At 44.9% G+C, this 13,865-nt stretch overlaps 1 protein-coding gene across 1 annotated transcript in view; it reads right to left on the bottom strand.

The window, feature by feature from the left end:
* Window positions 1-13,865, bottom strand: part of dync2h1 (dynein cytoplasmic 2 heavy chain 1) — a gene marked incomplete at its 5' end in the record, with an annotated part of 163,522 nt that overhangs the window by 93,908 nt on the left and 55,749 nt on the right. Inside the window, 6 exons of the mRNA XM_080007116.1 lie at window positions 651-775; window positions 3,042-3,206; window positions 8,573-8,675; window positions 10,720-10,864; window positions 11,855-12,006; window positions 12,448-12,694. Coding sequence (XP_079863242.1) covers window positions 651-775; window positions 3,042-3,206; window positions 8,573-8,675; window positions 10,720-10,864; window positions 11,855-12,006; window positions 12,448-12,694 — 937 coding nt within the window. The remainder of the gene's footprint in view (window positions 1-650; window positions 776-3,041; window positions 3,207-8,572; window positions 8,676-10,719; window positions 10,865-11,854; window positions 12,007-12,447; window positions 12,695-13,865) is intronic.

The following is a 13,865-nucleotide window of genomic DNA, read 5'->3' as shown; positions in this document are numbered from 1 at the left end:
TCAGGAGGGACTTGGCACATTAATGAAAAAAGTTTGAAAATGTGGTTTTCATTGGCTATTTTCTCAACACTGTATCAATGTCTCATTCAAATGATACGAGCATTTTTTTATATGTTTTAGTATCTTAAAGAGGGAATCTGTGAGATTGTCTTTATTTGGCTTAATGCATGTGCTACTCTATATACCGATTTCATTCAAGGACTGAAAGGCAGCCAAAGTGAATTTGATTAAGCAGCAAAGATCGTTGTGGTCAGTAAACTGTTGATATGGATTCACAAAAAATAACTGATGGAAAAAAATCTACGGATCAGATGAAGCAATCAAATGTAATCAAGGTGAAAGAAAAGATAAAACAAAAAGGTAAAACATTTAAAATGAATAAATAACAAAAGACAAACAGATTAAGGAAATAATTAAAAAGAAAAAGATAAATCATATTTAAATTAAAATAAATGTTTTATGCAAAGGGGGATTGGTTATTTTAAGTTCTGCATTTCTCTATTATTGAGCGTTAGTATAGTAGAAAAGAAAGTGAACATTTTATAATAAAGACCTGTGTTTTTACATTTTTTTTGCAGTTTCATCCACCCAACACAGATGATGTGATGGATCCCACTGTAATAGAAAGATAATCCTCTGTGAGGATTTACCTTTTGAATGACCTGTCTAAGGTCGGCTGAGTTGAGGCATCCCAGCGGTTTCCCATGAGGGGGCAGAGCCTGGCCCGGAGCCATCACTGCTCCCTCAGACGCACCCCAAGTCACGTAGAATCCATCTGAGGATGAGCAAGATATGAGGAAAACTAAATATGAAGAAGAGGAAAAAGCAGACGCATGACTGGCTACCTTAAAAAAACAAATCTGGGGAGATAAATAGAAACTAGCAGAATCGGGTGCTGCAAAGATCGGAAGAATGAATCAGTCAATCAAACAATAATGATCAATAACAGCACACATTCACAACACTAAAAAGCGGCATAAGCGTGTTGTCCCAAATCACAAATATACTGTGTGTGTGTGTATATATATATATATATATATATATATATATATATATATATATATATATATATATATATATATATATATATATATATAAAAGGCTTGGGCTGATATTTGATCATATCTAATATCGCAATATTTGCCACCAGATGCAATATTTTCACAGTAATAAAATATCGCCCTCCCCGTCAATCCGTCTGTCCACAGGACCACGGGGAGCGACGGATGGCGCTCATTCACTTGTGTGCACAGAGAGGATGTACAGTATGTGGAAGTAAGCGCGCAGCGGCACAACCGCGAGGAAGCCAATGGAGGATATGGACGTGGTGGCACGGATAGTGATTAAGCTGCAGAGCCAATGATGCGCACGCCAGCGATGTGTCGCCCACGGTCGGCACGCCAAAACAGTGTTTTATTTTATATGTTGCTTCTTTTATTTTGTCTGCTTATGGAATGAAACCGTGCGTAATGGGGAGACTTTCTCCATCTCTCCCCGAACACCCCCTCTCCATGCGTTATGCGCAGAAAATAATCTTAACGAGTCTACGTGTCGTGGCCTGTTCCTCCGTGCCCCGCCCCCGCACGGTTTTTACTTGTTTTATTTGGCGGGACGGGGCACGGGAATCAGGCGCATGGAGAGCTGTGTTCTCCGGACGCGGATGATTCACACATGATAAAATATATTTATTATTAATATAAATATTATTATTATTATTATTATTTAAATTATTCCTTATTTAAATTCCTCATGTTATCCCCATGCATTTTGTGAGCGTCTATCTCTTTTATCCTGTTACTGTTATGCACACTGAGTGTCTGGTGAGCGGGAGATCCTTTCCACACGCATGTTACGCCCATGCGCAACTTGCAATCCGTTCTGCGTGATCTGGCATTAAAGGTTTCACCGTCTCTCTAAAGAAAAGAACAAGAGTGTTTTTATTGTAGATGTCAAGTACAAATGAGGAAACTGGAGGGCTCTGAAAACGGCACTCGGGTGGCGTGTGGCAGGCGAAACTGCCGCACCGGCGCCTGAACAGGGACTCTCCATCACGGGGAAGGGACACAGAAGGGTCGTGCAAAGACACCCTGGAGCCACAAGCAGGTCAACGGGCGGCCCCAGCACCAACCCTCTCCCAACTGGCAGCAGCAGCACCCAGGGGGTCCGGCGGAGGACTGGAGGAGAAGCAGCCGCAGCAACCCCCAGGGGTAACCGCCTGCAGCTAGCCATCCAGCAGCCCAGCAGCCAGTCCACCGCTCCAAGCAGCCTGTAACAGCCAAGCCCGGCTACACCTCTACCAGCCAGCACAGCAGCTCGAGGCCCCGCGCTCCGGAAGGGAGGAGGGAGTAGCCTGCATCGTCAAATTGGGGGAGGGTCGCCGGTGGGCCGTGCTGTTCCGGGGAATCAGGTCCAGAGTGGGAACCCTGTTTCAGAGTCCAGTGTTTTATTATTTTGAGGTATTGGAACCCTGGGTCAGAGCCTGTAGTTTTAGGTATAGTAACACTGTGTCGGAGTCTGTATTTTAGGTATGGGAACCCTGTTTCAGATTCCAGGCTTTTTTCTTTTTTTCTTTCCTCTCTCTGCCGTCAGTTTGGGGGTATGTGGTGTGGGGATGGTGTGTGGTTTGAGCAGCTGCACCTGTCCTGGGTCTAGATAATTGGGCCCATGATCAGCGTGGCTGTACACCCGTTGCTCGTTGATTCGTCTAACAAGCGACAGGTCAAACCACCACCCCCCCACACACACACACTCAGGAGAGCAGCCCTTGTCCTGACATTCTCTCTATCTGTTCCGGGACATGATCAAGTCTCCACAATAAACGTGTGTTTTCTCAACCCCATCGTCTGTGTCTCTGTGCTGGACTATATTGTGTATCGTGATATTTGGGCAGGACTGCATCACAATATAACATTTTGGATATCACCCAAGCCATATATATATATATATATATATATATATATATATACACACACATGTTATACATTGCATTAGCTTCAATTAAATTTTCATATTCATTATCTAGCATAGCTTCCACGTGGTACCGGTCATGTTGTCTAGGGCGTCAGAGCCCCAGTCGCCCCTTACGACGGAGGACAGGATGTTGTCGAAGGCATGGAGGTCCTTGGAGGAGACCAGCCGGTCCCTGAAGAGCCTCCTGGCCTCATAGGCCACCACCTCCAGCACGCTGTCTGTCACCGTCGATTGGGCTGCGGGGGAGACGGAATTAATTTCAATTAAATACCACCATAGTCACAATTTAATTTAAATATTAAAAGGTTTTGATATAGAATCAAATCCTATGGCATCTCGTTAATATCAGATTTATAATTGAATTGACTCTGGACCCTTTTTATCGAAATCAATACCAACAACCAAGCTCTCGAATTAGAAACTGTTTTTAAAGGAGTCATTCTCAGTGTGTGACTCACGATTCAGAATGAGTCACAGCTCTAAACCCCTTGAAATATCCCAAGAGCCGGTGTATTTTAATAACGCGTCTGACTCTGGAGGCAACACTAACTTTATTACGGTCCCTAAGGGGAGACAGCTGAGTGCCTCCGGCTAAAAAGAGAGCAGAGTCCTGGCTGGAGGGCCCAGACTGCATGTCTGTCCCAGAGACTAGAGCTCTAACAGAGGCTGTCACATCACACACACACATCTCACACACACACACGCAAGCAAGCACGCACGCACAGGGTGGAATACCATTCCAGGGTAATTCCATATACCGGTGGACCAAGGAGAGGAGGCAAAATTGACCTCTTGAGTTGCCCTGCCAAAGATTTATTTTGAATGCAATGTGGTTTTTGAACAACTTTCAAGGACCCTGCCAAAAGGATCGACGGTTCGTGTGTGTTCGCATGTATTGAAATAACGGAAATAAAATTGTGCTGGATTTCTGATTGATACGAGGGCATGTAAAACATAACACACGTTAAAAATAACAAAATGTTAATTAAAAATAACGTAAAAACAAAAAATTTAATTACAATTGCAATCTCAATTGAAACACTGTGGCATGATCTAAACCTGGGTCTGATTTGCACTAAGAGCAGTTGCATTGATTTAATTAGTCTCTAACTTTAAAGTGGTAATCCATCAGATTATTAAATAAAAAAATAAATATATAAATGTAAATTTTTTTTTTTTTAAATGTCATATGTATCCCATATTCAGTTAGCTGGCACTTTTTAAGAAACACACACAGAATTAGTGAGTGTGGGAAAACGTGAAGAGAAGTGGTTGTTACATACCGAACAGGTAGGTAGAAAGCAGGAAGCAAGGGAAGGGAGAAACGAGGGAGGAAGAAGAAGAGCAAGTTAAAAATGATGAGCACGGGAAAAGAGACCGGTTTGTCCACCGACGCGTTTAATTAGGATAAATGTGTGGAGGCCCTATCACAGCGGGGGAGAGAGAGAGTGAGAGAAAGAGAGAGAGAGAGACAGAAAGAGAGAGAGAGAGAGTTGAAAGGACAGAAAAGAAATACAGAGAGGAAGAGGGGAGAAGTGAGCGACAGAGGTGTGGAACAAGGGATTCATTGGATTTCAGTATCACCGCTAACAGTGATTAACATTTTGTGTGTGTATGTGTGTGTGTGCGTGTGGTAGGGCTGTCAACATTGGCCAAAAATCATGCTTGAATATTCCTTCTGAAAAAACACATACGTTTGAATATATTCAAATATATATTACAAATCTCGGGTTGTGTTATTGCACAATCGCCTTGGGTGATTGTGTTCTTGTTGTGAGATTTTAGAAAGCGCCCCCAAAAAATGGAAAAAAACTAAACAAAAAAACGACACCCAATTAAGCGATCATTATAACCAAACGTCCGTGAACCTCCCTGGTGAGACCCGGTGCTCCCTCCCGGGCCACGGTGCGCTGTGTTTGCTGGCAGAGCCCGGAACACTTTTAGTGTCTGGAGGGAGCCTCTTCCAGAACACTGCGCCTGTTTGTTTGTTTGTTTGTTTATTTATTGAATGAGCACAAAGCTGTCCCTGCACCTGCTCGGCTGGCGGATAAAAAAAATAAATAAATAGAGCGCACCGAGTGGCGTAAGGACAAAGCTCATGCACTTACGCGCACAAAGAGGATGCATGTGGACGTATGCGCCGCAACATTTTTATAAAAAATGATAAATTCCTGCTGAAACATCACAGTGGCAGCCGAGGGGGCGTGGTTAAGCCACAGTCTGCAGGTGGCGGTGCTGGCTTCGTGCATTGCGGCGCAGATGTACCAGGTCTGTCTGATCAGCCTCATTTAGCGCCGATTGGTCGGACCCGGCTGGGAGAGTTTTCTTATGTGTCGTTTGTCTTGCAGTGGGGATCGCGTCTTGCAGGACGTGGAAACGCCTGCGGACCAGAGCACGGCCAAGGAGACACAGAGAAGCTGATCATTCCTTCTATTTTATCTTCCTGTTTTTCCAGCGAGCTTTTTTGTTATAATAGTTAATAAAACGTATGCCATGTCCGTGCCCCAGTGCCAGAAAGGCTCTGTCTCCCTCCCAAAACCCGTACCTATGGGTAGAGACTCCCACAAGTGGCCCCTGAAAAGGGACGCGGGAGGGGCAGGACGCCGGATGAAAGGCGTCCAGGAGCCAGTCGCGGGACGATACTCGATACTCGCCTTTGAGTGGGTAGTGACAATGGATGGCATATAGGTGCGCCCAGAAACCGCGCTCATCCGTTTTGGGTGATTAGGGATAGGTTATATCGAGTGAACCATGACACTCAGTCAAGAGAGGAAATACCCCTGTTGTTGGTTCTGAAAAGCCGCCAGCAAATTTTCCAGGTGGCTCAAGGTAACCCGAAGGCCAGTGTCCGAGGTGGAGCGGCCTGGTGGAGCGGCCTGGTGGAGCGGCCTGGTGGAGCGGCCTGGTGGAGCGCTTCAATAACAGGCTGAAGAACATGGTTCATAAGTTCGTTCACGACAATAGCTGTAACTGGGATGAATGGTTGGACCCTCTGTTGTTTGCGGTGTGGGAGGTTCCTCAGGCCTCCATGGGACTTTCTACGTTTCAACTCCTATTCGGCAGGAGACCCAGAGGGTGCTGGACCAAATTCAGTAAATCTAGGAGGAAGGTCCCAGTAAGAACAAAGTTCAGTATGTTATGGACCTGCTTCACACGCTGGGGCACCTGTCATAGGATAATTTGCTCCAGGCCCAGGAGCTTCAGCGCTGGTTATATGACAGAGGGGTTCGGCTCAGGCAATTTGCACTGGGAGACAGGGTGTAAGTGTTGCTCCCTACGTCCAGCTCTAAATTACTCGCTAAGTGGACAGGGCTCTTTGTGGTCACACAGCAGGTTGGGGAGGGAGATTACGAGGTTGTGCGGTCGGACAGGGGCGGGGCGACTCAGATTCATCACCTTAACCTCCTGAAGCAGTGGAAGGAGCAGGTATTTGTGTGTCTGGCCGCCGCGAGGCCCGAGGTTCCAAAAACGCCCAATTCCACCCCAGCTCTTCCCCGCGACCACCATGGTTACAGGAAAGGGCGTGTTTCCTGGTGTCTTCTCCCCCCTGCAAGGCCGCATGTCCCTCATTCACCACCAGGTGAAAACGACCCCGGGGGTGGAAGTACGCTCCCGGCCGCACCGTCCGCCAAACATAAACACAAAGTCGTGCGGGCAGAATTGAAGGCTCTGCTGGACACCGGGGTGATAGAGAAGGTGATTTTATGACACTGAGTTTAACCAAGGGTTAAATAACTCACAGATTTCCTTGTCAACAGAGTCCAAGGAGAAATCAGCTTTTTCGACTCCACAGGGGGAGTACCAATTTGTAATGCTTCCGTTCGGGTTGTTCAGCGTCCCAGCCACCTTTCAGAGACTCATGGACCGGGTCCTGCATCCGCACGCGGCATATACTGCCGTCTACTTAGATGACTTAATAATTCACAGTGACACCCGGGGGCAGCACATGCAGCATGTGGCCGCAGTGCTCAAGTCCCTGAGGCGGGCGGGACTCACCGGTAACCCGAAGTAGTGTGCGGTTGGGCAGTGGGAGATATGGTATCTAGGGCACCACTTGGGTGGAGGACTGCTCCGACCCCAGATAAAACTGCCGCGGTCGCGAACAGTTTGAGACCGAAGATTATTAAAAAGGAAGTAAAGCAGTTCTTGGGGCCGGCCGGCAACTACAGGAGGTTGGAGGCCGACTTTTTCGGTGATGACCAGCACTTTATCTGATTTAACTCGAAAGGGTGCGTCAGATCCGGTCCAGTAGACAGAGAAGGGCCAGCAGGCGTGTGAGAAGGTGAAATCAGCTCTATGTGGGGAGCCAGTGCTGTGTACACCAAACTCTTCTCTCCCTTTCTGCTGGCACACCGACACAGAAGGCTGGCGGCTGGACGGCTCCCCTACTTAAGTCTGGCTGTTGGGGCATGTGGCAGACGTGGGGGCGTGGTAAAGCCACGGTCTGCAGATGATGGTGCTGGCTTCGTCCCGTTACGGCGCAGCTGTACCGGGTCTGCCTGATCACCATCATTTAGCGCTGATTGGTCGGACCCGGCTGAGAGAGTTTTCTTATGTGCTGTTTGACGTGCAGTGGAGCTCGCAGAGACGCCTGCAGACCAGAGCACGACCATGAGACACAGATCAGTCCTTTTATTTTATGTTCCTGTTCTGCCAGCGAGCCTTTTTGTTATGATCTTTGATAAAACTCACGCTATGTCGGCGCTCCACTGCCAGAAAGACACTGCCTTCCTCCCAAAGCCCGTACCTGTGGGCTTTGGGAGGGATTTACCAGATTTCAGATGTTTTTTTCTTTTTTTTACAATTTGAATATCGAACCATCTTTTGACAGCCCTGGTGTGTGTGTGTGTGTGTGTGTGCGTGCGTGCGTGCGTGCGTGCGTGCGTGCGTGCGTGCGTGCGTGCGTGCGTGCGTGCGTGCGTGCGTGCGTGCGTGCGTGCGTGCGTGCGTGAAGAGTTGGTGGAACACATTGGTGGAACATGGTTTTGAAAAACGTGACCCACTAGAAATGGGTAAAAAGAAACGAAAGAAAACGTAGAGAGGTACATTTTACAAAGTCCCCTCAAACACTTCAGATTCCCATTTGGATTCCGAGTGGGGAAAACATGTGGAAACGTATGGAAGCAGATCTGTGCCAAAATTCAATACAAATCAAACAAGGGAATTTAGTAAAAACAAATGCATATTAGTATAAATATTTATTTATATTAATATTTCACACATTTAACTGTCCTAATAAAATGCTGAATGTATTATCAAATATCATACACTTTGCCTGCTTGTTTGTTTTTAAATTGATTGCATCGCTTTTTATTGTGACATGAATTTTTCATGCCAAATCAGAAGCTGATGATCCATCTATGACAGTGGCGGATGTTCTGTTCAGATAGAATATTTACAAAAAAATATATACAAAATATATGCTAAATATACTCAAAAGAAAATGCAAAAACTATGTTAAATATACTTAACATACTAAAAATGTACTAAATATAGTAAACATGCAAAAACCAACTAAACTAACTAAAAATCTACCTTTCAGTCCCTAACAAAAAAAGCAAAGAAGAGGAATGACTTGAAATGACAACTGTGTGTGCTGTACCTGCGGTGAGGTCATAGCGCAGCAGGCTGAGCACCCACTGTGTGAGGACACATGGGGTGAACAGGTAGTGGTTGTGGTCGTCAACTGTAAACTTAGCCTTCACCTGAGGGGACAGACCACACACGCACGCACGCACGCACACACACACACACACACACACACACACACACACACACACACACACACACACACACACACACACACACACACACACACACACACACACACACACACACACACACACACACACACACACACACACACACACACACACACGCACACGCACACGCACTTTTTTGTGACAGCTATGAAAAAAGTTGCCGGAACATATTCCATTTATTTCACTTAACCAGTAAGGTCTGACACAGGTTTATTTATGGGCAGAATATTGTTACTGCTCTGACTTTTTATTTTTAACCTTGTCATTTTCGGGCTAAAAGTCTCTGAAACAGGACAACGGCAGTACGCAGAGACAATGGTTGGGGTCTCATTAGAACCGGGTCGTTTCAGACATCTGGTGGTTTTTTGATTGAGTTTGATCAATATGGATCTAAATTCGGAGCAGAAATTCGGAAATGGAAAAACTGTCGAAACTTGAATCGTTCCAGGAGCGGGCCGCTTTGTGACATCATCCGAAGTTATATAAGCTTAGTCTCTCGGAACGCTCATTTTTAACCTTTTACTTTTCATTTTATCCACATTGGAGTCTGTTTGTGTATTAACGCAGTTGGATTAGATCATGAGTTCAGCGTTCATTGGTTATATTTCACACAACAGCTTCTGGTTTGAATACGGGTTTTATCGCTGGAGTGAGTAATAATCTATAAATACATTGCTTTTTAGCGTCGCCTATTAACGGGAGAAAGGCGGTGCTGGCTCTTCTCCGTGGGTCAGGAGGAGGAGCAGGAGGATGCAGAAGATTTCCACAATCAATATGTGGATTTATTGAGCTGTTACTGTAATAAAGTGTTTTCTGGTTATTTCTTGTTGACGGTTATTTGTGGTTCGATTATTAAATGAAGAAAAACATGCAATGAGTAAATTATTGCACATTTGATAAAACATATTAATAGCTTAGTAACGCCTTAATTATCATTTATATTAGTGCCTATAAGAAATGATTGCCCTCTAAGCTGATATCTACTTTTAACGGCCTTGATGGTTTGAAATTAACATATACAGTAGGGTTTTGTTATTATTTCTCTTAGTGCATATAATAAATATGGCTTTCAAGCTGAGTCAGTTTTGACTGCCTTGATGGTTTTATTGCAAATCTGTAGTTAACAGGAAATAATCTGCGTTAAAATTTAAAAATATGTTATTAAACAACAGTATTTCAATTTAAATATACTTCCTTTGTGTTGATTCTACATTAATTCCATGAATTTACATTTAAATATCCATTATTACAAGCTCCAGTCTTAGGTAGAAGAAAGCGATTATTCGTGATTAATCACAGCAAATTATACAATTTCTTTTTTTAATTGATCGAACAATATCACATTCAGTTTCAAGTTTATTGTAATTCAGTTACAAACGAATAAATTCAATTTGAAATTATGCTATTCACATTCAGTTTTTCAATGCAATTATTGAAGTTGAGCAATTTAAATTTAAATAAAAGTTATTCAAATTCAGTTTTTATTGACATATTTCTGCCCATATTCATTGTAATTGGGGTTTTCAAAGTAAGTGTGATAATAACGTGTTAATGCTTATCAATTTTAACACTACTAATTTTTTTGACACATTAACTTATGTGCCGTTATGAACATATGATTTTTTTTGTGGGGGGGTGGTCCTTGGTAAAAACCCTGATTGTCTGATCTGTTTGTGGGTGTGGGTGTTCTTAACAATCACGTCAAGTCTGTAGCTGCAGCGGCAAAATGTAGAGGGGTGCGGGGTGAGGCTACCATGGATAGATTCAGGCAGTCAGTGTTTTATAAATGTCTTCATTTGAACAGGCTGTACATTCTATTTCAACACAGGAAATAAGTCAGATAATGCCAAAGCCGACTTGTTCACTTTAACCTTGAAACTTTAAGGAGGTACACCCCTATTGTTTTGATATACAGTAAGCTGCTTTACTATGACGCTATCCATCCATCAATCCATCTAGCTTTCCCTCCATCCGTTCATCAATCTACCTGTTCATACACCTGCACCAGGGAGCCAGCCAGCTGGTGGGTCCTTCCGGCGCTGGCCCAGGATGCCTCTTCTCGCAGACTGTGCTGCAGGACGGGCTGCAGGTATGAGGAGCAGATGATCTGAAGCTGCTCCCGCTCTGGATAACTGCAGGGAGGGAGAAAGATGATAGATGGATATATATAAATAATTAAGTAACAAATAATAAAAAATGGCAATATACAATAAATCTAGAAATTAAATAAAATATACATTTGGCAATATATACCGATCAGCCACAACATTAAAACCACTGACATGTGAAGTGAATAACATTGCTCATCTCTTTCCAATGGCACCTGTCAAGAGGTGGGATATACAAGGCAGCAAGTGAACAGTCAGTTCTTGAAGTTGATGTGTTGGAACAGGAAAATGGACAAGCGTAAGAATCTGAGCGAATTTGACAAGGGCCACATTGTGATGGCTAGACGACTGGGTCAGAGCATCTCCAAAATGGCAGGTCTTGTGGGGTGTTCCCGGTATGCAGTGGTTAGTACCTACCAAAAGTGGTCCAAGGAAGGACAACCGGTGAACCAGCAACAGGGTCATGGGCGCCCAAGGCTCACCGCTGTCTTGACCCTCTGGTACGATCCCACAGAAGAGCATATTATGCATCACAGCTTGCTGTGTATGGGGCTGTGTGGCCACAGACCAGTCAGAGTGTCCATGCTGACCCCTGTCCAGCGCCGAAAGCTCTTACAATGGGCACGTGAGCGTCAGAACTGGACCATGGAGCAATGGAAGAAGGTGGCCTGGTCTGGTGAATCACGTTTTCTTCTACATTATGTGGATGGCCGGGGTTAGGGTCCGATCCGATCGAGCATCTATGGGGTGTTCTGGAACAACAAGCCTGACCCATAGAGACTCCACTTCGCAACTTACAGGACTTAAAGGATCTGCTGCTCAAGTCTTGGTGCCAGATACCACAGGACACCTTCACAGGTCTTGTGGAGTCCATGCCTCGATGGGTCAGAGCCGTTATGGCTGCACGAGGGGGAACTACACAATATAAGTGGTTATTAGTGGTGGTTTTAATGTTGTGGCTGATCGGTGTACAATAAACCTAAGAATCAACTGACTAAATGTGTTTGGACTCACTCTATGGTGCAGATGCGAACGATGGAGGAGAAGCGTGTGGTGAGGCTGTGTCTGCCCACAGCGCCCCCTGCCGACATGGAGGACACTACCTGGATGTTCTCTAGACCCACCCACTCCAGGTTCTCATCATAGAAACCCTGGTAGGTCAGGATCTGGAGGGAGGGAGATGCATACAGAGTGAGGGAAAGAGATAGAGAGGGATGGAGGAAGGGGACGGGTTGAGAGATGTAGAGCGAGAGGGACAGATAGAGAGGAGTAGGGACAGACAGAGGAGGGGAGACAGAGGGTGGGAAATGGAATGTGGGGGAGAGAGAGAGAAAGAAAGAGATACAGAGGGGGAAATAAATGGCAAAGTAAAAGAAAACAACCTGAAAAGATAGAAATCCTGAAGTATGTTACGTTTTGTGGGATTTCAAGGTGACAATGACTAATAAACACTGGGATGTCATTTCAAATTAAATTCAGTGTAAGTCAATGTTATCGTAACTCCTGAAAGCACTTGAGGCTATGCGAATGGATAATATCAGCGGTTATAAATTTCATGGCATTTCCCGTGACATTTCCAATGAGCTTTTTCGTGAACATCCCTCTACCTGCTGCAGGAAGGCAATGAGGCTGCTAGTGCCCCACTTGTCGGGCTTGGGCAGGTTGATGTCCTTCAGGTAGAGCACCAGATTCTCGCAGTCCCTGGGCCTGAAGGCTCGGCCCGTGTTGGAGCTGAGCAGCAGGCAGGTCTGGCCCAGCTTCTGCAGCAGGTGGCGGGAGGAGGTCTGGGCACTGCAGTGCACCACCGCCACCTGGGTGGAGCGCAGCCGTGAGAAGGCATAGCGCAGCAGCATCCTGCACCAGGGAAAACGGAAGGAATAACAATCACTGGTCCAGTGTGCAGAAGTCGACTCCGGGACTGGAAAGTAAAAGCCGTGTATTTATTCAAGCCGTGCACCTAATTAGACAGGGTTGATGCTCAATCCTAGATATAGAAACCCAGATGTCCCAACACCGCTGCCATCATGGCACGGAACGGATGGATGGATGGATGGATGGAATATGATAATAAGAAATATAAATAAACGGAAAAAAATAAAAATAAATAAATAAGTAAAAAATAAGATCGATCAGTTACGGGGAGACATCACATAAAAGCAGATGTATTAAAAATGGGTTTTGAGAAGTGATTTAAAAGAAGTCACAGACTCAGCCAGCCGAATCTCCTCAGGCAGGTCCTTCCAAAGTCGAGGGTCCCTGATAGAAAGGCACCATCACCTTAGGTTTTAGGTCTACACTTTGGAACAGCCAAGAGGGCCCCGCCTGAGGATCTGAGGCTGCGCACTGGCTCATATGGGTCAACATATCTGTTATGTAGCTTGGAGTCAGATCCGGACGTGCTTCAAAAGTGATCAGTTTTTACCGATCACTTTTAAAGTACTTAAAAACTTAAAATCAATTCTGAACCGAACAGGGAGCCAATGGAGAGTAGCCAATGGAGAGTATACATGGTTGAGGCTAATTCAACGAGTGGAATAAAAATTTTAGGCTTGGGCAAATTGACGATTAAATCGTCAATCAGCAATCGATGGAGTCGATCACGATTTACATTAATGACAGGGTTTTTTAAATTGTTTTTTTTATCTGCCAGGAAAAATCCGAGCATTGAAACAGTGTTAGTGCCATTTACAGTGTTTTGAAACTGATCGCTCAGAGCAGGAGCTGAGAGTGAGAGTCTCCCTCTCTCCCTCTCCGCCCAGAGCTGATTTGTATTGATTATTTGTAATGTTCATTGTTGGAACGTGTCCTTGTGTTGCGTAGAAAAAAAATGTGATGTGAAAACTGTGATGGTTTCCCTCTCTTTGTTGTGACTTCACGTGTTCTTACCCTCAATGTGAAGTGTATAGTCTGAATCAACTACGGGATTTCTGTCATATTCTTTCATATGGAATTTATTTTGTTTCCTTACTCTCTTACTTGTCCTGTTTACGTTTAAAAGAGGTATCAGAGAATTGGAGTGGAGGTT

Source organism: Zeus faber (assembly GCF_960531495.2).
Source record: "Zeus faber genome assembly, chromosome: 9".
Taxonomy (NCBI): Eukaryota; Metazoa; Chordata; class Actinopteri; order Zeiformes; family Zeidae; genus Zeus; species Zeus faber.
Note: the sequence above shows the minus strand (reverse complement) of the source record. Positions and strands in the feature narration are given on the sequence as shown.